Source organism: Anguilla rostrata, chromosome 18 (assembly GCF_018555375.3).
Source record: "Anguilla rostrata isolate EN2019 chromosome 18, ASM1855537v3, whole genome shotgun sequence".
NCBI classification, from domain to species: domain Eukaryota; kingdom Metazoa; phylum Chordata; class Actinopteri; order Anguilliformes; family Anguillidae; genus Anguilla; species Anguilla rostrata.
The window spans coordinates 28,980,640-29,006,469 of NC_057950.1; the positions used below are offsets into that span (position 1 = coordinate 28,980,640).

General features: G+C 45.1%; 3 protein-coding genes across 4 annotated transcripts; all 3 read right to left on the reverse strand.

Annotated features, from left to right (window-relative positions):
- Positions 1–1,560: 1,560 nt before the first annotated feature.
- Positions 1,561–9,105, reverse strand: LOC135244935 (calcium homeostasis modulator protein 2-like). Its single transcript, XM_064317627.1, has 3 exons — positions 8,493–9,105; positions 7,472–8,104; positions 1,561–3,927 (listed from the first exon to the last, which is right to left on the reverse strand). Exons 2-3 carry the CDS (start codon positions 8,012–8,014, stop codon positions 3,511–3,513), a joined length of 960 nt encoding a protein of 319 aa, XP_064173697.1. The 5' UTR covers positions 8,015–8,104; positions 8,493–9,105; the 3' UTR covers positions 1,561–3,510.
- A 3,256-nt stretch (positions 9,106–12,361) lies between these two features.
- On the reverse strand, positions 12,362–16,576 carry LOC135244895 (calcium homeostasis modulator protein 1-like). Its single transcript, XM_064317559.1, has 3 exons — positions 16,405–16,576; positions 15,572–16,197; positions 12,362–14,578 (listed from the first exon to the last, which is right to left on the reverse strand). Exons 2-3 carry the CDS (start codon positions 16,118–16,120, stop codon positions 14,078–14,080), a joined length of 1,050 nt encoding a protein of 349 aa, XP_064173629.1. The 5' UTR covers positions 16,121–16,197; positions 16,405–16,576; the 3' UTR covers positions 12,362–14,077.
- Positions 16,577–17,666: 1,090 nt separating this feature from the next.
- On the reverse strand, positions 17,667–20,852 carry calhm3 (calcium homeostasis modulator 3). Of its 2 annotated transcripts, none has more exons than XM_064317561.1 (3): positions 20,601–20,852; positions 18,972–19,213; positions 17,667–18,624 (listed from the first exon to the last, which is right to left on the reverse strand). In XM_064317561.1, exons 2-3 carry the CDS (start codon positions 19,209–19,211, stop codon positions 18,178–18,180), a joined length of 687 nt encoding a protein of 228 aa, XP_064173631.1. In that variant the 5' UTR covers positions 19,212–19,213; positions 20,601–20,852; the 3' UTR covers positions 17,667–18,177. The 2 variants fall into 2 exon arrangements, with proteins under 2 accessions (XP_064173631.1, XP_064173630.1); XM_064317560.1 differs by having other exon boundaries at positions 18,972–19,227; positions 20,036–20,851.
- Between the last annotated feature and the right edge of the window lie 4,978 nt (positions 20,853–25,830).

The window sequence follows — 25,830 nt, forward strand, 5'->3', positions numbered from 1 at the left end:
AAAGCAGAACTACAGAGATTGAAACACTATTGCTTGCAGTATATTTTTGTTTGATGCCTCTTACAGCATAGACAAACAGTTTTGTACCAATAATATGAAAATTATTGTACCAATAATATCATAATTATAAATATCAGATAATATTCAGCAGCTGCGTCTACAAGCTGAAAAATGTAACCATGGCAGACCCAGAAAAACAAAACATCCGGTATTTTAATTTTCATCAGAATGCAGCTCAACGGGATAGCTAAGTCATGCAGATCTTAATGAAACATACTTAATGAAACAATCAGATCTACCCGTGAGATTACGGGAGTGTGGTTGCCTGGGGCGTGCATGTCTAACGTTACATGAATTATTCAGTGATTTAACTCGCAGCTGTACTCCACGCCGGTAATAATTTCATGTTCATCGAGTCACGTTTTTGTGGTGAAGCTTCCTCTTCCATTGATAATGTGACCACGCGGTGACAGTCCTTCGGTAAAGGGTTTGGTGATGCAAAGGATTGCTGAAGATGCAGAGGCGCCTGGGTGTGGCTGTCCTCTTGGACGGGGGGCCCACGCGGGGCTGGGGGTGAGACGGGTGTCAGCAATAACCTGGACAAGGGTGGCAGAGACGTGCTTTCCAGGAAAACCAGGGCAGTGGCACCTGACGACACGGCCGATGAAAAAGACGTTCGTCTCCCAGTCTGTTCGTTCTGGGAGCGCCTGGACCAGTCGCTCAGTCTCAGGTAAACAGGTGAACCAGGAGTCAGTCTTACCTGCGGGCTGCAGACTGAACCGGTATTTCCAGCGTTGTGAACATCTCGCGGAAAACAGCGTATGTAAACACTCCGGGTTAGCGTGGGATCCAGCATGCAGCTACTACGACAGTGAGAAACCCTAATCACACTGGAGGATAAAGACACTGTGCACACACAGCTCGGACCCCAGCGCCCAGCATGGGGACTAATCACACTGGAGGATAAAGACACTGTGCACACAGAGCTCAGACCCCAGCGCCCAGCATGGGGACTAATCACACTGGAGGATAAAGACACTGTGCACACAGAGCTCAGACCCCAGCACCCAGCATGAGGACTAATCACACTGGAGGATAAAGACACTGTGCACACAGAGCTCAGACCCCAGCATCCAGCATGGGGACTAATCACACTGGAGGATGAAGACACTGTGCACACAGAGCTCAGACCCCAGCGCCCAGCACCCAGCATGAGGACTAATCACACTGGAGGATAAAGACACTGTGCACACAGAGCTCAGACCCCAGCGCCCAGCATGGGGACTAATCACACTGGAGGATAAAGACACTGTGCACACAGAGCTCAGACCCCAGCGCCCAGCATGGGTGACCTATCACACTGAGGATAAAGACACTGTGCACACAGAGCTCAGAACCAGCGCCAGCATGGGGACTAATCACACTGGAGGATAAAGACACTGTGCACACAGAGCTCAGACCCCAGCATCCAGCATGGGGACTAATCACACTGGAGGATAAAGACACTGTGCACATAGAGCTCAGACCTTAGTGTACAGAAATAGCAATCCATCCACTTGCATTCAAACCAAAAAAACTTTATTATCAACAGAGTACAAGGACAGGCATCCCACAGCATGTACGTACATAGCGAATGTAAACAGCAAGCACTCCTCCTGAAAGGGCACGCTTGGCATGAGACAGCAGGTAGGCTGGGCTGCTGGGAAACCAAGCAACCGGGACAGGTAACAAAGAACAGCTCATACACCACACATTCCTCAGTACTGATCCCACCGTGACAGAGCTCTCTCACTGTATAAAAATGCACTCTCAGTGTAAATTGAGCTGCTTCTACGAAAAAGCATTTTGCAGCTCACAATCAATAACTTGTTATGATACCATATTATTGTCAATGAGCTCAAATGGACAAGCCAATACAGTGCATGTACTTTAACGGACTCCATTGGAAGACAAGGTCACCTTGTATGCTATAGTCTGGGGAACACAGGGACACAGCAGGTCTCGGCTTATACAAACAGTCTTCCTATTTAAGGTAGAGAAGCCCCCTCCACAGCATTCATAAGGGTACGGTACGGAGGAGGCTTTCATTAGAGCAGCCAGGGTTCAGCCCAAAGCAGAGGAGTCTGTCCCTCACCCTGGAAGAGCCCTTCCAGCCCCACCCTTTAAAACCTCTCCTCACCAGGTCAGACCCCAGGGCCTTGTGTGGACAGTTGCATTTTTATACTCACAAAATAAAGAAGATACTTCAATACTTAGAAACTTATAAAGAAAAGAAAGAAAGAAAAGAAAATATTTCTGCTCGGTTCTTCCCTTGTGCTCAATAAAATGAAGAAGTTATGAAGTTTATCTCTGAGTGCAAACCAGCTTTGGATGCATTACGTGGAGGACAACACCAAGACAATCATTTGAGCAGCCAAAAGTTTGATTAGTGCAATGAGGTCAACCTCGAAAAATAGCATCTTACTGGCCAATGACTGGGTCACTGGGAAATGATGCGTTACATTGTGTTTGTACTAACTATAGACATCAACTACAATCTTTATGAAATGAAGCGTAGAATTGTGTCAAACATGAAAAGATCCACTGTTTGTAGAAGTGAGCAGACGATTTAAAGTTGAAGAAAAGGTGCTCACTGGAATTTTCATAAACTTGTGCTTTGGTGCAGGTAAGATGTCTTAACAGGTTGGTTTTGCAGGATGCTCTGGATATAATTTTTTTCAGTAAGCCTGTCAGTGAGGAAGACCATTAAAAGTAGCTTTGGATGCTTTAAACAAATGAGTAACATGCGTTCAAACATTGTCAAAATCTCAGCAACCTCTAGGACACCAAAATTATTTTAAAAATGATGACCACTTATAACTGGACTGAGCTGCAAGAGTGAGGAAGACGCAGACAGATGTGTAGGCCTCATATCTTACTTGGGCTTACTCACTCTAGAAAATCCTATCTGCAATTTATGCAAGAAAAAAAACACAGAAAAAATATCCCCTTGCATACAGAGGTAATTGAAGCATATTTAACCAGTTTCATAAACCCTGAATACATTGCTATTATTATGGATATTTGTGCGCATTTGTCGAAGCCATTAAATAATGAGCAAGTGTTAAATATCCCTCAGTTAGCAGTACAGCCAAATGCAAATGATCTGCGATGATGATGCTGTCATAGCAGCATGATAAATAAGAACAAAACCCGTGCCATACTGTCTTTCCGTAGAATGAACGGTGAAATATGTATTGATCACTTGATACGGGAATCAGCAGTCTTGAAATGTATGTATTACCACGTGTCTGGTGGGTTTTTTTACCTTCCACCTCTTTGAGAGAGGGAAGTTGGATTCAGCCTTGACAATAAGAATAAATGATTGTCATTTATAATCGTCGCTATCGCTGAGTCACCGCGGTAGGATCAGAAGAGACAGAAAGCGCCAAAGAAATGAGTGGACAGAGAGAACGACGGGCGCGCGCTGTCCGAGAACTACTGAACACGCGAGAAAACGCAGCGAAGGCCTCAGGCGAGCATTTCCATCTCTTCTTCTTTGGTTTTCGTGTTGTTGGCCGTCGGTACGTTGGACCACTTGTTCAGTCGGCTGTACAGCGGGGCGCCGTTGTTCTCTCTGTACAGGTAGACGCCGGTGATCTGGTTCCAGAGAGAGCTGGGTATGGGGCTGTTGTTCTGCTGGTGCTCCTGCAGCTGGTCCTTCTCCTCTTTATCCAGAGCCACGAAGCCGAAGAAGCTCTTCACGCTTTCGGCGGCCAGCATTTTGGCGTGGACGTCGGCGGTGCGCTGGAACAGCTGGTGCTCGCTGGAGCGGAAGTGGGACCAGTACGACTCCTGCTGGTAGCCCAGGGGCGAGCAGCAGCGCTTCAGACACAGCAGCAGGAACACCGTGACGGACGTCGCCGCCACCACAACCCAGCCCAGGAACTGAAGAAATAAAAGAAACAAAAGGCATGCAGTTGGACCGTTTGTGAATGTTTGAATGTGAAAAGAATTTGGTGTGAGTCATACACTATGAGTACTATCTATGAGACAGAATAGTGCTGTCCCAGTTTTAATCCAAATAAATAATTATAAAAAGGTCTACGTTGTAATATACTTGACCTATGTGAGTTTTAATGGCTTTTAAACACTACCGTTGCACCCTTGAGCAAAGTACTTATCCTGTGTTGCTTCAGAATATGTCCAGCTGTATAAATTGATACAATGTAAATGTTATGTAAAAGCTGTGTAAGTCGCTCTGGAAAAGAGTGTCTGCTAAATGTTAAATGCTGCTAAATGCCTGTAATGTAATATAATGTACTACCACAATGATGAGAACACGTCATTCAGCCCAACAATGCTCACCATTTTCCTGGCAATAAATAATGTAATATCTATCCACTGAAGTTAATTACTTCTGCATTCATGGCACAGTTTGTGAGCCACTTGTAATTTACAGTTACGTGGCTTTCATGTACATACATGCTGGAATCGCTTGTATCGAGGTTAATGTTCAGGCAGGTTACTCACAACTTTCCCATGACTTCAAGTTGGCTTCAAATTGATCAGAGTGAAGGACCTCTAGTGCATTTTTACTGTTAGCGTATTAATGTTAGCAAACTTTAGCAAACTCTGCTAATGAGTCAATGGTAGCAAACACTGTTAGTGTGCTAGTGCTTGCTGATTCCATCAGTAAGTTAGTGTTGGAAAATGCTGTTTGTGCATTAGTGTTGGCAAATGCTGTTTGTGCATTAGTGTTTGGAAGTGATGTTTGTGCATTAGTGTTGGCAAATGCGGTTTGTGCATTAGTGTTCGCAAATGTGGTTTGTGCATTAGTGTTGGCAAATGCTTTTAGCATGCTCAGGTTATTAACATTGTTAATGTTCGTGTGCTTTGGAAATCAGACACTGGATTGATCCACAGGGACGTGTCATTCCTGCAGGAGCATCAGCTTTCCTGAGCAACAGCCCCAAACTCCCAAACCAGATTCAAACCAGTGGCTATTTTGGGGCTTTTGACCTTTAAGGGCAGGATATGCACTGCACACACGAGCTCCGGCCCGGACAGTGATTGGATCCCGATATTTATGAGTGCTGCATTGATTGGCTGTCATATTAAATGCATGGTGCAGCTGGGCACTTTTTGGGCAGCCCTTCTCCCTGTGCCGAATGGGTGTGGGTCTGTCTCTGTGCCAACGAGCCCATAGGGTATGCCTTATGGAACTGTGCTGGTCAGTCATGACACTATTTCTCCTTTAAAATGAGGAGAGAGCATCTCTTCCTCTCGTTCTGGTCCTCGGGAGGATCACATTGGTACACACTAAAGACCACCTGCATCATGCACACCTAGGCCACAGATAGGGGCCTCCATCTTGGACCTTGCATTAGGATACATTATCTGCTCTACTTCCTGGTAAAAAAAGTTAATTTTTTTACCACCATGATTTTATCAAGGTAGGGAAGTGGTTATTTCTTTTTCAGCTCTTCAGTCTTTCAAGTATTGTTTCCTCAATTAGGCCCGATTTAGGTGCCAGTAAGGAATTGAGGGAAATGGTTCTTTTTTGTGCTTCTTGATTAGCAAGAGAGGGCTAAATTGTACCAACAGTTTTCCTCCTCTCAAACTAATTCCTAATATCTCCAAGCTATTGTGTGGATATATAAATTATAAAGCACCTCTTTCTTTATAAACTAGACACAATTAGCATCTCATTTTTCTTTAATACTCTTATGTGTGGAAGTTATTTGGATGGCATCATTTATACTCTGTTTTTATTTTACATTGAATCTGAAAGTAGAGGAATCACAGCAAGATGCCTGGTGCTTCTAAGCATTGGTTGAATGGCTTAACAGGTTTCCATCTTCCTGCAAGCAGTTCCATCATACAGATACTCTTCATAATCAGTCACAGAACATATTATTTGTTTAGCAGAGACAAGCACTTGTGTGACCAATAAAATTATTTTTCACGTGCTATCTATTTTTAGATATCTCCACTTTGGCATCACACATTTAGCCTTTGGGTTACAGGGCTATTTGTTCAATTCAGGGCTCTCAAACTTCAGTCCTGGAGAGCCACAGCCACTGCAGGTTTCTGCGATTTACTTTTAGATCAGCCAGTTTAGGTCTAGGAGACAAGGTGCTTGGAATCTTTAGCCAACACACTAAAAGCATCACTGTAGTATGAAAGCACACTACACAGCACCAGACACATAGGCCTACAGTCTGTCACCCCTGGGTTTATTACTGCCTTACACTGCCTCTCTGCCACTCCAGACAGGGTAATGGTAAATGGTAAATGGACTGCATTTATATAGCGCTTTACAATTGATGCCTCTCATTCACCAGAGCAGTTAGGGGTTAGGTGTCTTGCTCAGGGACACTTCGACACGCCCAGGGCGGGGATCGAACCGGCAACCCTCCAACTGCCAGACAACCGCTCTTACCTCCTGAGCTATGTCGCCCCTAGGGCCTCTGGCACACTGCATGCTTCAGGTGCATGCACGGTCACTAAAGACAGGAAGAGCAGGTACAGTACCTGAGACTGTACTCCAGAAGCATGCATAGTCACTAAAGGCAGGAGGAGCAGGTACAGTACCTGAGACTGTACTCCAGAAGCATGCATAGTCACTAAAGGCAGGAGGAGCAGGTACAGTACCTGAGACTGTACTCCAGAAGCATGCATAGTCACTAAAGGCAGGAGGAGCAGGTACAGTACCTGAGACTGTACTCCAGAAGCATGCATAGTCACTAAAGGCAGGAGGAGCAGGTACAGTACCTGAGACTGTACTCCAGAAGCATGCATAGTCACTAAAGGCAGGAGGAGCAGGTACAGTACCTGAGACTGTACTCCAGAAGCATGCATAGTCACTAAAGGCAGGAGGAGCAGGTACAGTACCTGAGACTGTACTCCAGAAGCATGCATAGTCACTAAAGGCAGGAGGAGCAGGTACAGTACCTGAGACTGTACTCCAGAAGCATGCATAGTCACTAAAGGCAGGAGGAGCAGGTACCTGAGACTGTACTCCAGAAGCATGCATAGTCACTAAAGGCAGGAGGAGCAGGTACAGTACCTGAGACTGTACTCCAGAAGCATGCATAGTCACTAAAGGCAGGAGGAGCAGGTACAGTACCTGAGACTGTACTCCAGAAGCATGCATAGTCACTAAAGGCAGGAGGAGCAGGTACAGTACCTGAGACTGTACTCCAGAAGCATGCATAGTCACTAAAGGCAGGAGGAGCAGGTACAGTACCTGAGACTGTACTCCAGAAGCATGCATAGTCACTAAAGGCAGGAGGAGCAGGTACAGTACCTGAGACTGTACTCCAGAAGCATGCATAGTCACTAAAGGCAGGAGGAGCAGGTACAGTACCTGAGACTGTACTCCAGAAGCATGCATAGTCACTAAAGGCAGGAGGAGCAGGTACAGTACCTGAGACTGTACTCCAGAAGCATGCATAGTCACTAAAGGCAGGAGGAGCAGGTACAGTACCTGAGACTCGTACTTCAGACGGCGCTCGATCTCGGGCCAGAAGCGCAGCGCGTCGGCCGGGACGGCCTTGCAGGGGAACCCGGCCATCTCCTCCGGCCCGTGCCCGGGGGGGTAGCCTTCCAGAGACGAGGGGTCCACAAATTCAGAGAGGGCGCAGACGTAGGCCTCGCCCCGGAGGAGCGAGAGCACGGACCAGGTGACGGGGGCGACGGCGGCCCGGCCCACCACGGAGCCCAGCAGGGCGAAGGAGGCGGCCGCCGACAGCTTCCTGCAGGCCCGCAGCCGCACCTCCGACACCAGGCTCCAGGTGTGCCGGTTGAGGATGATGCCGATGAGGAAGAGGACCAGCGCCGGCACGCCGATGGCCGCCAGGCCGTAGCGGTAGTTCCGCCCGGACGAGCACGGGCAGTCGAAGGCGAAGACGTTGTAGGCCGTCTGGCTGGCCACGGTACCGAGGGCGATGAGCCCGTTGAAGAGCACCACGTCCTTGCTCTTGAAAAAGAGCGCCACGAACTTAAAGTTTTCGCCGATGAGGGCAGCCATGCTTTGTCGGCTTCCTAAGTGCTCTCACGAGGCGGAGTCGTCTCACACCGAACGAGGCTCCGCTTCTCTGGAGACTGCTGGAAGATCAGACTCAACAAGGCAGAGAAGGTAAGCTTAACATGGCAGCTCTTCGATGCTAACGCATGCGTCTACTAGTTTTTTTTTTTTTTTCAGCTGTGCATTGGCGTGGATCAAGTTTCAAGAGAAAGTATTCACTGGGTACCATGAGACCTTGTCTCGAAGCCTGCCTCTCTGAATCCTTCAGAATGCTGCTGAGAACATGCCTAATCTTTTTCCATTAGCCGCTGTACTTTGTTCTTTCTTTGCGCAGTAACACATAGGTCTTTTCTGTTCATGTAACATATAATAAAAGAAGTAAGCCTGCTAAGGCGTGTTCTAAGTTGGGTGCCCCAGTCTCAGAGTGTTTTGTGCTATTTGATCCCAGAAAGTCTGGGGAAAATTAGTCATGCAAACTTACTTCCTGGAGTTCCAGTGCCACTCATCTGTCCCACTTTTACCGCAGCTTTAAAGAAGAATCTATCTACATAAAAAATCAGATTTTTTAAATTTTAAAACTGCGTGCCCGCGTTGGAGGGAAGTTCCCGTGTCTGGCAGCTGAACAACATCGCTCTCTGCCAGACGTCGCTGGGCGGGCAGTGATTCATCAGGAGCTGCCGCGTTGCTTCCTGCAGCAGGGGAAGAAAGGGCTTTTTTAACGGTTGCCATGTGGGAGAGGTCGCGTTACAACATTGCAGGAACGCCCAGTTCCAGCCCTGCTTCAGCCGAGCAGCGGAAAAGGATCCTTTCACCATCCCGCGACTCCCCTTCCAGGCGCTCATCTTCAGGATTTTATCGGACCGTGAAATCGCTCATCAAAGTGATCGGCTCATCAAGATGCTGTTACGCACAACCGCGAAAGAAACAACAAAACATCTCAGCAGTGATTTCCCGTACCTCAGCCTATGCTAAGCAGGAAGTAACTATCAAATACATCTAAATATGATAAATCTGCAGGCACTCAATTCTATATTTAAAAAGCACATTTAACTAAATAAATGTCTTTTGAATAAATGTGTTACCTTTTAAATCTCTATAAAATATACAATGAAAATAAATAAAATGCATTTATTAATTTTATTATATTTTCTTCTTTATAATATATGTTTGCGTGTATGTGTGTATAGTGATACATTTTCCAAAACTTTTGGTGTTTACAGGGAAATTCATGTTTTGAATGTGAACCTAGATCAGGGTGTTATTATGGAAGCTTATCCATATGTGTAATTCTGAGTACATACTATAAATTGAATCTGTTATAATGTACAGAGTACGTAAAGATAGTATACAAGCTGCTTTGGAGTTACAAGAAGCATATTTTTTTTCTTTTAACCCCAAATGCCCCTATGCCACTCATTGTCAAGATGGTTGGTCGTCAGAAACTGTAACTATATCCTTCATTGCGCATGAAAACTGTCTGGGCCAATCGAAAACATACACTTAACCTGAAATTATACTTAAAAAAAAAAATTCCTTTGATGGATGTATACTTGAATTTACCATTCACAAATATTTGGCCCTTTTTTATAAAATAATTTAAGTACTTTATTCAGTATCCAATTTAATACAATTTAATTGTGAAGCTCATGCAAGAGGATGATTTATTGTCTTTGTAAAAGTCTTTTGTTAAACCTTTCAAATCATTCTATTACAAAACATACACTCTCACACACAGACACACACTCATGCACACACACTCACACGCACACACACAGACACACACATGCACGCACACACACACACTCCTGCACGCATGCACACACACACACGCACACACACACACACAGTGCTGATAGTGAGGTCCATAGAGAGACATGCATATGCACACAGATAAAGTTTACTCTTGGTGTCATGAGGGATTCTTTGAGCACATCCATCATCTAACCCACTTATTCCTGGTAAAGGTCACAGGAGGTGCTGGAGCCTATCCCAGCATGCATTGGGCAAGTGGTAGAAATACACCCTGCCAGTCCATCACAGGGCGTACACACTATTCACTCGCACACTCATACCTAGGGGCAGTTTAGACTCTCTTTGGACAGTGGGAGGAACCAAAGTACCCAGAGCTAACTCCACACAGACACGGGGAGAACACGCTAACTCCACACAGACACGGGGAGAACACGCTAACTCCACACAGACACGGGGAGAACACGCTAACTCCACACAGACACGGGGAGAACACGCTAACTCCACACAGACACGGGGAGAACACACTAACTCCACACAGACACGGGGAGAACACGCTAACTCCACACAGACACGGGGAGAACACGCTAACTCCACACAGACACGGGGAGAACACGCTAACTCCACACAGACACGGGGAGAACACGCTAACTCCACACAGACACGGGGAGAACACGCTAACTCCACACAGACACGGGGAGAGCACGCTAACTCCACACAGAAACGGGAACACGCTAACTCCACACAGACACGGGGAGAACACGCTAACTCCACACAGAAACGGGGAGAACACGCTAACTCCACTCAGACACGGGGAGAACACACTAACTCCACACAGACACGGGGAGAACACGCTAACTCCACTCAGACACGGGGAGAACACGCTAACTCCACACAGACACGGGGAGAACACGCTAACTCCACACAGACACGGGGAGAACACGCTAACTCCACACAGACACGGGGAGAACACGCTAACTCCACACAGACACGGGGAGAACACGCTAACTCCACACAGACACGGGGAGAACACGCTAACTCCACACAGACACGGGGAGAACACGCTAACTCCACACAGACACGGGGAGAACACGCTAACTCCACACAGACACGGGGAGAACACACTAACTCCACACAGACACGGGGAGAACACGCTAACTCCACACAGACACGGGGAGAACACGCTAACTCCACACACACACGGGGAGAACACGCTAACTCCACACTGGGAGGCCCCCGGCCGGGAAACAGAGACCTTCTTCCTGTGAGACGACAGAGCTGCTCACTGCACCACTGTCCTGCCTCTGTTTGAGTGTGTAATATATTCAATATGACAAGAGACATGAGAAATCTTTAACAGTAGAGGTTACCTCTTTCTTCATTCATGCAACTTACAATAGTTTTGAGTTCCAAATTTAGTATATATTTATCTATATTTTTAATTCCATAAATCCATATGTGCAAAACATGAAGGGGCTGCAATTATTGGGAATGTCGTAGGAAATGTTTGAATTTGGAAGTGGCAAAGATGATTATATTTATAGTAGTCTTGCACTGATGAGCTCCCCCTTTCAAATTTGCCTTTACCCTTCAATTACAACAATGGTTTTAATGGCTTTGTATAGCAGGTTTGTATATAATTTGATGAATAATAAGACCAAAATAGACTGTTTTCTTTAGGCGGTAAACGTTATGGAAACAAGGACACGCAGAGCCATGATGCAGCCACTGTTATATAGCACTAGCTCCCCCTTGTGGAGAATCTTCAGCCTGCTAAACGTGAGCGAGTGAGTGAGCGAGTGAACGTGTGAGTGAGCGTGTGAGTGAGCGAGTGAGCGTGTGAGTGAGCGTGTGAGTGAATGACTGAATGAGCGAGGAGTTACAAGCCAGGTCCTTCAGATCCAAATAAATAATCCGACTTCAATGAACTTTAAGGGACTCTGTGTGATTCGTCCTGTTAAAGCACTGTTGCAGTGTACGGATTCATCCTGTTAAAGCACTGTTGCAGTGTACGGATTCATCCTGTTAAAGCACTGTTGCAGTGTACGGATTCATCCTGTTAAAGCACTGTTGCAGTGTACGGATTCGTCCTGTTAAAGCACTGTTGCAGTGTACGGATTCATCCTGTTAAAGCACTGTTGCAGTGTACGGATTCATCCTGTTAAAGCACTGTTGCAGTGCACGGATTCATCCTGTTAAAGCACTGTTGCAGTGTACGGATTCATCCTGTTAAAGCACTGTTGCAGTGTACCCCACACTTTAAAGTTTAAAAGAAATACAGCTTAAAGAAATTAATCATGGACTGAGGTAATTTAGAGAGCTATTTCTCATCATGCGAGCCAGATATGTTTTGAGCATGAGAGTGTCACCCAGGAAGTGACCTCATTGCCATGGAGAATTCAAATGCTCTCGGAGGCTGTGGCTTCTCACTGCCTGAATGCTGCTCATCCCACGCATGGCAGGAGCGCTGTGTAGTCATTCTGCATTCTTTAGAGCTCTTTCTTTGGTTAGGCGTGGGCTAAACGCACAACCTGACCTTCACAAAGGACTGGATGAAAGCCGCATGCAGACACACAATGCTCAGGGACACACCCAGAAACAGAAGGTGACTGAAAGCTTTATTGATGTCCGTTTGTAGTGGACAGCATCTTTAACATGAAAACAGCCTCACTGGGTTAACATGAAAACAGCTTCACTGGGTTAACATGAAACAGCTTCACTGGGTTAACATGAAACAGCTTCACTGGGTTAACATGAAACAGCTTCACTGGGTCAACAACAGTGTCGTCACACAAGCAACCTGGCGGTGGGAGGTGAGACAGGTGAACAGGTGAAACAGGTGAACAGTATGGCAGTAGCAGGTGAGACAGGTGAACAGTATGGCAGTGGGAGGTGAAACAGGTGAACAGTATGGCAGTAGCAGGTGAGACAAATTAACAGTATGGCAATGGAACTGGGACAGGTGAACAGTGTGGCAGTAGCAGGTAAGAGAGGTAAACAGGTGAGACAGGTGAACAGTATAGCAATGGGAAGTGAGACAGGTGAACAGTGTGGCAGTAGCAGGTGAGACAGGTGAACAGTATGACAGTCGCAGGTGAGAGAGGTAAACAGGTGAGACAGGTGAACGGTATAGCAGTAGCAGGTGAGACAGGTGGACAGTATGCCAGTGGGAGGTGAGACAGGTGAACAGTATGGCAGGTGTTAGTGTAAAGGTACGGCATAAAAAAGAACAGCACTCACACAGTCCTTATGAAAAGCATGATGGGCTAGGACTCACATCTCCAACAAAAGACACGTCCCTTTAGTCAGGGGTGTTAGCATGTGTTTACCTTCTCATAGTGGAGCAACCATGGACAAGATCAACAAATCCTCAGCCTTTTTCACCAGTAATCCTCTGATCTGGGCCTCATGAGAAAGGGAAACCTCAGCAGTTACAAGAGTTAGTCTCCAGCTTTCAAACACAAACGATCTTGTGTTGGGAATTCTACCTCATTAGGCAATAGTTTGTGTAATACACAAAACTGAAATGTTGAGGATGAAAATGCTCATTATTTCAAACTATATTGACCAAGTGATTTGATTACTGTTAGTTTGTTTACTTTAACCTCATTTCTTAATTCAACCTGTTGTTGTTAGGCGAGAACTAAGGCACACTTACAGGTACATTTCCATATGTTCAAGAAGCATGGATAACAAAATCGAAAACCAGTGAATAAAACTGCGTGTTTTGCATTCCCACAGTACATCACATTTCCAGGATTCAGATGTGGCAGATTCAAGCAAACCGTGCTCAGACTTGAATAATTACGCACTTTGACAACAAAGTTAGACTGAAGATACTACCACAGCCTGGCAAAGGGACCACAGCCCTACTGACCGGCAACACGCCCCTTTCACACAGCACTTTACCCACTAACACAAGCGCCATGCAAGCAGCTTCATTAGTATCGCAGAAAGTTGCTCAGAACCTTCATCCCCATGGACATGCTTCTCTTCTCTTCAGCACTAGGAACCAAGCTGGTGTTCTACAAATGTAGGGCAACGCAACACAATATGAGGTAAAGAGGTCTCTTAGTTCTATAAATGCCACCAAAACCTCGGACCACCTACGTCAGACTCACTAGAGACTATATGGCTCAGTATTTCTATGAGGTTAACAGCAAATCTACGTTTTGATGTGACCCTCTCAGCATTTGAAGCCAACAACTCAAGTTTCGTTTTTTTGCACAGACAAAACTGAAAGTGTCCCGCCTGCCCAACAGACAGAGATTTATGCTCTCGTCCCAAAGCTGACTACGTCCTCTGAGCCGGAGAGGTTCAGACCTTGCTGTAGTAGGCCGCCCACTCTCTCTTCGGCGGGACGGGCGAGTGGCAGCCGTTCGGCAGCCCGTTGGGTGCCGTCTCGCCGGCGCCCCCGTGTGGCAGCGTCTCGTTCCGCAGGCTGAGGGACGGCTTGCAGGTGTGCCAGTTCCACAGGACTTTGTTCATGTCCTCCTGCGCCCGGATGCCCAGCAGCTTCTCTTCCTCGCCCTTCTCGTCCTCCTCCTCCTTGCCGCCGTCCTCCTTCTTCTTGCCGGACCGGTGGCTGTGGAAGCTGCGGATCTCCCCGCTCACGCTCTCGAAGTACTGCTGGATGCAGATCTTGGCGAAGCTCTTGGCGTGCTCCGTGCAGGTCTCGTCGAACATCTTGCGCTCGATGTCGATGTAGTGCGACCAGTACTTGGTCTTCAGGAAAGCCGCTTGAGAGAAGCAGGGTCGGACGGCCCTCACCATGAAGGCCAGCGAGGTCATCAGCAGCAGAAAGAGCCAGCCGAAAGCCTGCAAGAGTCCATTCCATTACATCCACAGGCTGCAGCTGGCATGGCTGTCTATCCTGCTCATTTCTGACCTGGGACAGAACACTAGTGCACAGCTCCAGACCAGCAGGGCTGGTCCGCATCCTCGTTTTTATTCCAACCAATTAAACCTGCCTTAGTTTCAGTTTCCTGAAACTCATAAACTATGCTGGTCCACTCCGGTACATGAGCACAGTAACATCTCTAGGATACACTGGCAGTCTGCAGTTGTAGTTGGTACTTATGCAGATGGTAAATAAAATGGTACCCATTTTATTTGCTGACTGATACTTTACAACAGGCAGGCCAGTGGAGGATGGGCTCCCCCTGTATAGTCAGGTTCCTCTCAAGATTTCTTCCCATTGGGGAGTTTTTTCTCACCGCCGTTTGAGGGTTTTCTCCCCACTGGGAGTTTTTTACCTTATGCACTTATGTGCTATTTGGGGGTTCAGGCCTGGTGTTTGCTCTGTTTGCTCTTTTTTCTCTGGTTCTTGCCTTGCTACTCTGTAAAGTGTCATTGTGACAGTTCTCTGTAAAAAACAGTGTTATACAAATAAAATTGAATTGAACAGAATTGTCAGCTCAAGATATGACTGCGCAAATTAAATAACTGAGAGCAGAAGTTGGTACAAAACCCTGAACTGGACTGCCCCTGGCTTTGCACCCCTGCAGCAGTTTAAAATATCCTGTCCTGTACATGAGAGAAGCTGTACTAAAGCAACCATTAAAAAGTCATTTTATATGTTAAGTTTACTGGAAAACTCAACAAGATGAAGTTGGAGGTGTGTGTGGCTATTACAGTATAATTTCTCAGATTGGAGACAAAGAGCTCTGAGATTTCAGTTGCTGAACAGTTGCTGTAAATCAAAGCAATGAGGGGTCGGAACAGATCAAAAGGAAACAGGCCTAACTAACTTGTACTTATTCTTATCCTCTTAAGCATGTTTATACTGCTGTGCAATTCGGGCTTCTTTACCTGGGATATACAGCGTAGATATCTGGTAACCGCTTCTCTCGAAAAAACTTCGTGGCCGTCAAAAACATCCTTGCAGGGAATTTTGGCCAATAATCTGACCAGCTCGTCGTCCGAAAGGTTGTGATGGCTTCCGTTTGTGAACTGATTTAAGTCTATATCGACGCTAAAAGCACAAAGGATACTCTTCCCGTCCATTAGCGTCACTGCGATCCACACAGCTGGCGCAATGAAGGAACGCTGTGCAATAGAGCAAAACATGTACCGCAGCACGGTCGGGTCTTTTCGCCGCTTCCCCGTCGGTCTCTTCCATTCCTCCGCCAGCATGGACACGTTATTATTCAACACAAATCCCAATAAGAAGAACCAAACCGGTGGAATTATTAACATCCCTATTCCGTATGCGAAATTATACTCCGGTAAACAGGGACAGTTAAACTCAAAAGAGGAGTACAGTTGCGCGCTGGCTAGCGCCATAATTCCACAAATGCCGTTCATGAAAGATTCCTGATTGGATTGCAAAAACTGGAACATCATGCGGAATTTATCCATTTTGGAAACCTTGTGCGTTTTATGTTAATAAAGAAAACTGTCCCGTTAAAAGGATAACTGCGAGCGATGTGCGGCGCCTGTGTGGAGATAAAACTAAATTTAGGAGATAAGAAACAAGTAGCCTATCCCTCAAAATGAAAGTTACATAGCTGCTAATATCAACCAAATAATGTGCATTTACACGTCATATTTCTAAATGATATTTAGAAATAACCAAATATGATATATTGTTCCAAAATATATAAAATGAGTTTTTTCCAAAAAGAAATATGAATTACTCACACCTGTCCTCCTGAGTGTAGATAACCAATCGGTAACAAAAAAAATTCAGTCACGCGTGCATGGGAAAACTCCTGTTTAAGCTGTGGTTCATAGTCTTTAGTTCATAATGGACACAAAGTCATCATCCCCTCCCCCCGTTTTTTATGGATACCGATGGAGGGGAACCGAGTCCGCGACGCCCCGCCTTTGGAAAACACCTGTTGCGGTCTCGTCTATTTATCAAGAGTATTATGGATATTGGCGGTTGAGAAGGGATGACGGGTAGGCTAATTGTGTTATATCAATGAACATGGAATACGCCGTGGTCTGTCCACGCATTGTTAGATTAATTATTTTTTTTAAAGGTGATCTGTAATATAACAAATGGTCAATTTTATCCGACTGTGAGATTTTTGTACTAGATTATAATTATTAGTTTGCAATCACTTTTGTAGGACGATATCGTTGCTTTACAATAGCAATCTTCACGCCAGGAGGTTTATGACCTCTATAATTTTAGCATTAAAACTGCGGCAGCAAATCAGTAAATCACTTTTTAAAATATTAGAACTTGTGCCTACAAAGTAACACGTTACGTAAGATAATTACACCCGTGACAGACATAACACATTTAACCTGTATAATAATAATCATCATCATATTAATAATAATAACAATAATTATTATTAAGAACATATGTCACTGTAAGTACTTGCCACGAAGGGGGTAAAGACGAGAAACAGGACACATCAGGTCAAAACCGCCCAAAAGAAAAACATATGAACCCGAGCCCACCGTACACCCTGATTATCAGCGTACGCTTTTTCTGTCCGGGAACCAGTCCACGCGGTTGCGCTCGGCTTCTTTCCCAGACCTTACGGAGCTATCACTCCTGAGTCATGGCAAAGTGTAAGAATGTGAAGATTCATGTCCGTCGAGTTTTTTTAAAGCTGTTTTTACAAAGGACATTAACAGGAAGCTGAATATTGAATGCTGATTGGAAAAGAATGGTCTTCTATCAGGGTGCATTCTTGCCTGTCTTGTGTGTCATACCCCTGTTTGAACACAAAGATAGAACGTGCCTGAAAGTCAGCAATCCGTGCCCGAAGTAAATATACTGATGCGCTTCAAAAAAGGACTATCGGCCTTTTAGATCAAATATGTGAACAATGTGTTCTGCCCAAACCCTGTAACGTTTTTTAACTGCACATTCTTTTTATGAGTGAGCATGGAAACACGGATTTGTAAATGCTTAGTAGGCGGTTAAGTTAGTGAAAACACGCTGTTATAAAAGGCATATATTTTACTATAAATGCAATGAATCAAGAGAAAACGACATCTCTGTAACCTGCCTTGCCCACAGAGATGAGGAAGGCGAAGTAAGACATGCAAAATAAGTTTAAACAACATCCCAGCGCATTCAAATGATCTCTGGTCAAAATCAAATGCTCACAGGTGAACACAGGGCAATACAGAGAGTAACATGTCCCGAGTATTAGTCTCAGAGTTTCTATATCACTCTATGCACAGATCAATTAAGTATATTTGAGCGCACACACACACATACAATGTTAATGATGTCATTTTCAAAGCTTTTGACTATAGACAAGCATTTCATATTTCTCTCTTTTTCTTTAGCAGAAAACAGGAGTGAAGTCTCAATTAAATATTAAGAGAATTATGAGAATTAGGTTTAAGAAATCAAGGCTTCTAGTATTAATGAAATTACAGGCATGGCTATACAGCATGTCTGTGGGATTAAGGCAGCCAGTTGAGTGTGTTCTCCTGAGGCGCCCCTACACGTCGGAGTACACGGCCCTTCCTTCTCTGTCCTCCCACGTGATGTAGACTTTGGGCCGGTACGCGATCTTGGTCACGTCCAGCTCCGGCTTGCAGCCGTACCAGGTGTTCAGGATGTGGTCCACCTGGTCGTGCCTGGTGATGCCGTGCAGGCGCTCGTGCTCCTCCTCCTCCTCCTCCTCTTCCTCCTTGGTCCTGACGGGCGGGCGGGGCAGGCGGAGCCACACGTCCTCCCGCATGCCCTCGAAGAACTGCACCACGCACTTGCGGGCGAAGACGCGGGCGTGCAGGACGCAGGTCTCGTCGAACAGCTTCTGCTCGATGTCCAGGTAGTTGCTCCAGTAGCGCGTCTGCAGGAAGTTGGCTTGGTTGAAGCAGGGCTTGATGAATCGGCCCAAGGCCCCCAGGAGAATGAGGATGAGGAGGATAGACCAGCCGATGGCCTGCAGAAGGGGGTACAGCACAGCAGACTTCATTACGAATCTGTCACATATACCCACTGTGTAATCATTACTGACCCTCTTACATTCGACCAAAAACATAACGCCACATTTAAAGATCCATCAAAAAACAGCTTGTACTAGTCATACAGTAAGGTGCCATCAGCGACTCACTTGTTCGAACCGATCAGATTTTTCTGTGGAGAGTCTATATTACTGATCTGTCCAGAAAAGTTCATTTTAACTGCGCCCATCGGGTTCGTGAACCCTGGCCATTCCATCAGTAGTTTGGAGACGCGTGGCGCTATGTTAGAAACATAAAAGCAGGTCCTGAGAGGGGCCAGCCTCACCTGCGAGTAGCAGCGCACGTAGCGCGACACGGCCTTGCGGAAGGTGTTGTTTCTGAAGATGATGTCCTCCTTGCATGGCACCTTGGCCAGTATTTTGACCAAGTCCATGCCGGTGTTGTTGGGTATGCCCGTAAAGTACTTGGGGTCCACGCTCATGCTGAAGGCGCAGATGAAGCACTTCCCGTCCAGGAGAGTGACCAGGATCCAGACCATGGGAGCCAGCATGGCCCTCTGCATCATGGCTGAAAACAGGTACCTGCCAGAGCCATGCAGAGCGTCATCCCGCCATTTTGAATGCAGAGCTTAACATTCGACATTCACACTAAAGAGCGTTGCATACTTGGATTAAAAACACACACACACACCGTTTACTGTACACCCCAACCATAGCTGGACAGGTTTTCGGATGAAGACAGTCAAATGTACTGCAATGACAATAGTGCCAAAGCCCACAATCATCCATCAAATAGCCTAGCTGTAACTTTTCATTCTTGTGAAGTGTACTGACATGGAAAAGATAACAGCGGTCATTCGAACACATAGAACAACATGAAAGAACAGCTGCGATTCAAAGCTCCTTTTATATGTTTGTTTGCCAACTAATTTTTCAGTCAAGAAGCACAGGTTTCACCACAGCAGGTGGTCGGACGGTTGTTGCTATGAAACGCCAGTTCCGGCATACACTGCCAGGTGAAAGGGTCATCCACCTATTGTCACTTTGCATGCGAGGTGTGTCTGAGTTTCCCACTAGATAACATAATCTGCACTGCACTAGACTGACCTAATCCATGCTGGCCAAAACATACTTACTCATCACTGAAGTGAAATGGTACATTTTCCCCTAAAACAAACAGCTACCAAAGTTATTTTCTTTAGTTATTGATGTTTCCATGTGATTAACCCCATGTTAATAGTAAATAATACTGATAATAATAAGATTATATATATATGTATATATATACAAACACACACACACACACACACACACATATATATATATATATATATATATATATATATAGAGAGAGAGAGAGAGAGAGAGAGAGAGAGAGAGAATTACTTACTTGACAACAGCTGGATTTTTTCCCCTCTTCCCGACTGGTCTCAGCCATTCGTCCAGCATTACTCCCGTGTGCCGATTTATTAAAATCCCCAATAAAAACAATATTATCGGCGGTACAAACATTACACCCAGGGCATACATTTTGTTATATTGCGGAATGCAAGGGCAGTTGAAGTCGAAGCTAGTGTACAACTTCACGCTAATTAAGGCGAGTATGACGCAAATTCCGTTGGAAATGGACTCGGAGTTTGACTGGAAGTATTGCAGCACTAACTTTAAACGTTCCATCGTATCCTGATTTGAAACACAGTTACAGTTGCAATGCAATTATACAATAATAGGAATATTGAGCACCCGTGTACTAGCCTGTATTAGCCTACTTTGACCGGGTTTCTTCCAAAAAGAAATCGCGTTATTAGAATGAATATTTCTATATATGTTTTCGATTTATATTCTGGTTCTTGTCGAGGCTATTAACTCCGTAAATCTGCCGTATTTATCCGCTCTGATCCAGAGCGATTTAAGATTTTAAAAAAGTGGGACTTTATAAAGCAATTTCACAGTACCGTTCAAATCCTTCGATGTAAAATCAATTTACTGCCGTTGAATGGTTTCCTTATTAGGCTACTTCCCTTGTCCTGCTCTGCAACAACGACAAAACGTTATAAAATTACGTAGAAATCTTCAGGAGACTATTGTAGCCTACTAGAAAATACGCCAGAGTAGGCTACTAAACGCGTAACTCTGCACCTGCTGGATGAGACACCGCCCACATCTCCATTCTGACATCTGCAGGAAATCTCCCACGTTAGAGTGGACAGATCCGTACACAAATTAGTTTATTTTCCTCTCCTCCGTATTTGCGTAATTCAGGCCACTGGTGCATTGGCGAAATTTCATTAAAACTCCTAAAAATTGGGATGGTTGGTGTGGCATGCCCCATACCTATACAGAACCTAGAGTTTCGAAGTTTTCAGGGTTTCCAACGTACACAAATAACCACAATGACCACAGACTCTCACACTCTTCTGACCTCATGTAAACAGACTAAATACACAAACAACTTCACACGTCCACACAATAAAGCCCCACAATAGTTTGATTTTGTATTTTCTTCTCCTTCTTTCTTGAATTTATTTCCTGATTACATCATCACAAACGCTCCAGTACCACAATCAATAATTCTCCCCACTGGACATTTATCTACATCAGCCAATAACACCTTTGAATCTTGAAAGTACCCAATTGTTTGCAGGATACTCGGATATACACGCAAAATGGACATACAAGGAATTGCAAACATTTTTAAAAACTTTGCGGTCGCCATATTTTGTTTGTGTTGAAGCTAGCTTGTTTGCTAACTAATAATAAGAAAAATAATAATAAACTATTGCTTTTACAGCTGTATAATCTTTGGAACTTTCACTGCATTATATTTCTGAAATGCATTCTCTATCATTTCACATGTAAACTCCACAAAGTATCTTTTTATGATTAGGGATGGGTGTCCTTCACATTTTGACGATACCCTTTCTATAAAACAATACTAGCAGGGAGCACCCCCGCCCCCAGGTTCATGCTACTTCAAGCACAGAGGATAGCAGCACAGCCAACGTTAGCTGCAGTGATTCAGACTACAATGACAGACACGCGTCTCTGGCAGTCCTTCAGATTGAAAAGGGCCAGGCCCATATACAATCAACATCAAAAGTAATTCAAAAGTATGCAGCAACCAAGAAGGAAGCTCCAGTTTACCATCTAAATGTAGGGCTACGGTTGATTTATTATTTTGCCTGCTTGGATGTTTTGTTATTCCTTGGCTTTGAGTTGTTTCTGACTAGTCATATTTTAGACCTGCGATAATATTGTACATGGTTGACATAGTAGCTACACTGACAGTGACGTGCACTGGTGCCCGTGATATTGCTCTTATTGTGCGGTCTACAGCGATGTTGTGTGCGCAATGTCATGGGTGACCACTCGAAGCTATGCCAGCGTGTTCATCCTGATTATTAAAGTACATTCTTAACTATGCCGTTTTCATATTGTCATACTGTTTGGCTGACATGGGGCTGTCAAGATGTGATTTACAATGTTGTATGGAGCCTCCTACAGGACAGCCTCAGACCCTTTACTGCGCTGTTATGCTGATATTTTTCGTTGTGATGATCTGACTTCAGACTTGGCCACCCCTGACTGATTTGTCTAAAATCGCCTATAGTTGCAGTCACTGTATGCAGTCAGCTAGCTATCTAGCTAATGTTGTGGTCTGATGACAGTTTTGCACGACAAGTGGAGCAGAAAAGGAAAGGAGATTGTAGCAGGGTGGGTTCTCCCTACCTCCCCGCTATGCCATATCTGCCTAATTTCCCCGCCTAGCAGCTACCCTTCTGGTTGGGTGATTGGCACCTAATTAGATGGCCACTAGGTTATATAAACGGAGCAGGAAATACTACCAGGGTAAGCGTCTCCAGTGTGCGTGCAATTCCCTCTACCGTACCTCACTTCCGCTCTTACCATCTTTCCTCGAGTTCGCCTGGAGCTTTGGTTCCACCATTAAATGGTAAATGGACTGCATTTATATAGCGCTTTTATCCAAAGCGCTTTACAATTGTTGCCTCTCATTCACCCATTCACACACACACTAACATACCAACGGTGAAAGGCTGCCATGTAAGGTCCCAATGAGCTCACTGGGAGCAATTAGGGGTTAGGTGTCTTGCTCAGGGACACATCGACACGCCCGGGGGGGGGGATTGAATTTTGACTCCAGACTAACATGGAAAGAGCATATAAGAAGCATAGTGGAAAAAAGTAAGAAAGTCATTAATGTTATGAGATGTCTTGCTGGGCTGGAATGGGGAGCTGATATAGCGTCATTGAAGTATATATATGTAGCGCTAATCCGGGCAAGAATTGATTATGGTAGTGTGGTGTATGGCTCAGCAGCCAAGACTGTGCTGTCAGACCTGGATGTTGTGCAGGCTCGTGCTCTGAGGATTTGCTTAGGGTCAGTCAAAACGGCGCCAGTGTGTGCTCTGCAAGTTGAGGCAGGAGAAATGCCACTGTGGATTCATAGAAAACATCTGATGGCCAATTACTGGATAAATCTAAAGGCTTTTACATAGTCTATAAGTACAGGGTGCATACGCTGTGCGGACGGACAGTCCGCAGTCATTCGCCCTTTCATAGTCCAGTCGTACCACCGCATACCTAAGCCTTACATTTCCCACAATCTTTGCACGTCGTTTTCCTTTTCTGCCGGAAGTTACAGACTGTAAACAACATGGCCTCGTCCTTGCCCAGCGTTGTGCTTATTTCTCTCCATGAATTGTTGTTCTTCTGAAAATCTTTATAATCCCGTGGCGACGAATCGTAGAGGTGCCTGTACCTTCTCACCTCTTCAGCCAGTCTCTCTTCAAATGTCTACTCCATGTCTGTTTTCTGTATTCCGCACAGAGACATCACCGCGTGTTTCCGGTGCCACATGAAATGCATGTCGATGTGAAACAGTTTCATGCCAAGCCATGATTTCTGTGACACCGGTACGCGTACGCTAGGTACGCGCGGTCACAAAAATTGAGCTTCGCGCTGACATGCCCAGGCGGACGTACGCTGAGGTCCGCTATTTCGTCATTTTGACCGCGCGGACCCCAGTGGAGCCCGGTCTGTGTATGCTACGTCTGGACCATGAATTGGCCTTAAGGGGACACACAGAAAGTCATCCAACTAAGTGGGTATTGGAGGGTAGTTGGGAGAGGGAAAAAGCACAAAAAATAAGCTTTGGATGGGTAGGCAAGGACGTTGCAGAACAAATGCAAGTTCATGAAATTGAATTTTGTCCAACTGTGTTGTGGCCTGTGAGACCAGTCTGGATGTTGCAAAATGCTTGTGTGGACATGGAACTATTGAATATTAAGCACAGAAATAAAACAGCAGATTTAGTTCAGGAATTCTTGCATGCATAGGGACAGGAATTACGGTGATTATTTACAGATTTTTACAGGTGGGTCAAAGGATCCAATAACAGCGGTAACAGGGGCTGCAGTGGTGATTCCCAGTCACCAGACTGGAATCAGTAAGAGAACATCGGATTATTTGAGCGTATATGCTGTTGAGCTAATTGCAGTTCTGTTAGCATTAGAGTGGGTGGAAGAAGTGACGGCAAATAATATACTCATTTGCCCATCTGTAGTGACTCTGTATCAGCATTGTCAAGCATTAAAACAGGATCAGGAAATAATCACCAAGATATAGGCTATTATATGAACTGTTATTTAATAATTCAAGGATAACTAATCAAGGGAAAAACATATAGTTCATGTGGGTACCAGCACACTCAGGAATCCAGGGAAATGAGAAAGCAGATAAATTGGCAAAGGAGGCAGCCAGGAGAGAGTATGTGGACCTTAATGTTAAACTTTCAAAATCAGAGGGGAAAAGCATAGTTTGGAGGGGAGTAATCAAACAATGGCTACAACATTGGGATAGTGCAACAAAAGGAAGACATTTATATAAAATACAAAATAAATTAGGAATGGCAAGAAACAGTGGAACCGATAGAAGTAATCATGAGTAGATTAAGAATTGGTCACAGCAACTTGAATAGCACACTCTTTATTATAGGAAAACATCCAACTGGCTATTGTGATCAGTACCAGGAGTCAGAAACAGTGGAGCATGTCCTGGTTGTATGCAGGAATTATGATCAAGAAAGAAGGGTAGCTAATGTTTACAGGGTTACGGAGACTAGGAGTGGAGGCAAGGATTACAGATCTGCTTGAATGTGGGGACACGGTGGAGGGAAAGAAGGAGATATTTAGTTTTTTGAGGACAACTGGTATGAGTAAAAGGATATAAGAGGACCAGACAGCAATACATGATTAAATCCAGAAGGAGGTGGTAATGCAACTACAAAAGATGCCAACTGCCATAAAACACCAAAGAAGAAGAAGCTCCCGCATTCTCACCGGGTAACAATATTGAGCTGTGGGCGAGCTAACTGCTTATTGCAGCTATCTGCATCTTCTGCCCCTGGACACTCGGAGTGGGCGTATATTATCAGCTGACGACGCTGTTGCTTTGCTTTGCTGGGATGCTAACTGCTTTGCTTGGCTTATGGCTTTGTTTTGATTATTTGCTTTGCTTATTAACTTGCTGTATTTATTTACTGTTTTTTTTTTTTGGTTTTTGATTTGCTTTGACACCGTGATAAGCTAGCTGCCTAACCACTAGCTTGATCATGTCTATCATCACCGTGTTTTGGTTTGTTTATATTTGTTCCTTTTGTTCTTTTGGGCCTTGCTTTGGTGAGCTAGCTGTTCAACCACCAGCTTAACCACCTTGCTGGCTCTGTCTTTATATGTTTTTGTTCGCTGAGTTTGGTTGTGGATTACTTCTGTGTTTCGCCATATTGCATCTGCCCAATTAATTAATTTAGTTTTTTTCTTTTGTTGTCCGTGCTGAGGACCCAGGGTGGGACAGGCTAGGCCCCCCGTCAGTGGTGGTGGTATCCCCCTTCACCGTGTGCTGTGTTAAGATCACCCCTATTCACCTTAGAGTGTGTGTGTGTATGGAGCAGGTGTGTGGTGAGTGTGTGTGTGTGTGTGTCTGTGTATGGAGCATGTGTGTGTGTGTGTGTGTGAGTGTGTGAGTTTGTGTGTGTGTGTGTATGGAGCATGTGTGTGTGGGTGAGTATGTGTGTGTGTATGGAGCAAGTGTGTTTGAGTGTGTGTGAGTGTGTGTGTGTGTGTGTATGGAGCATGTGTGGTGAGTGTGTGTGAGTGTGTGGTGAGT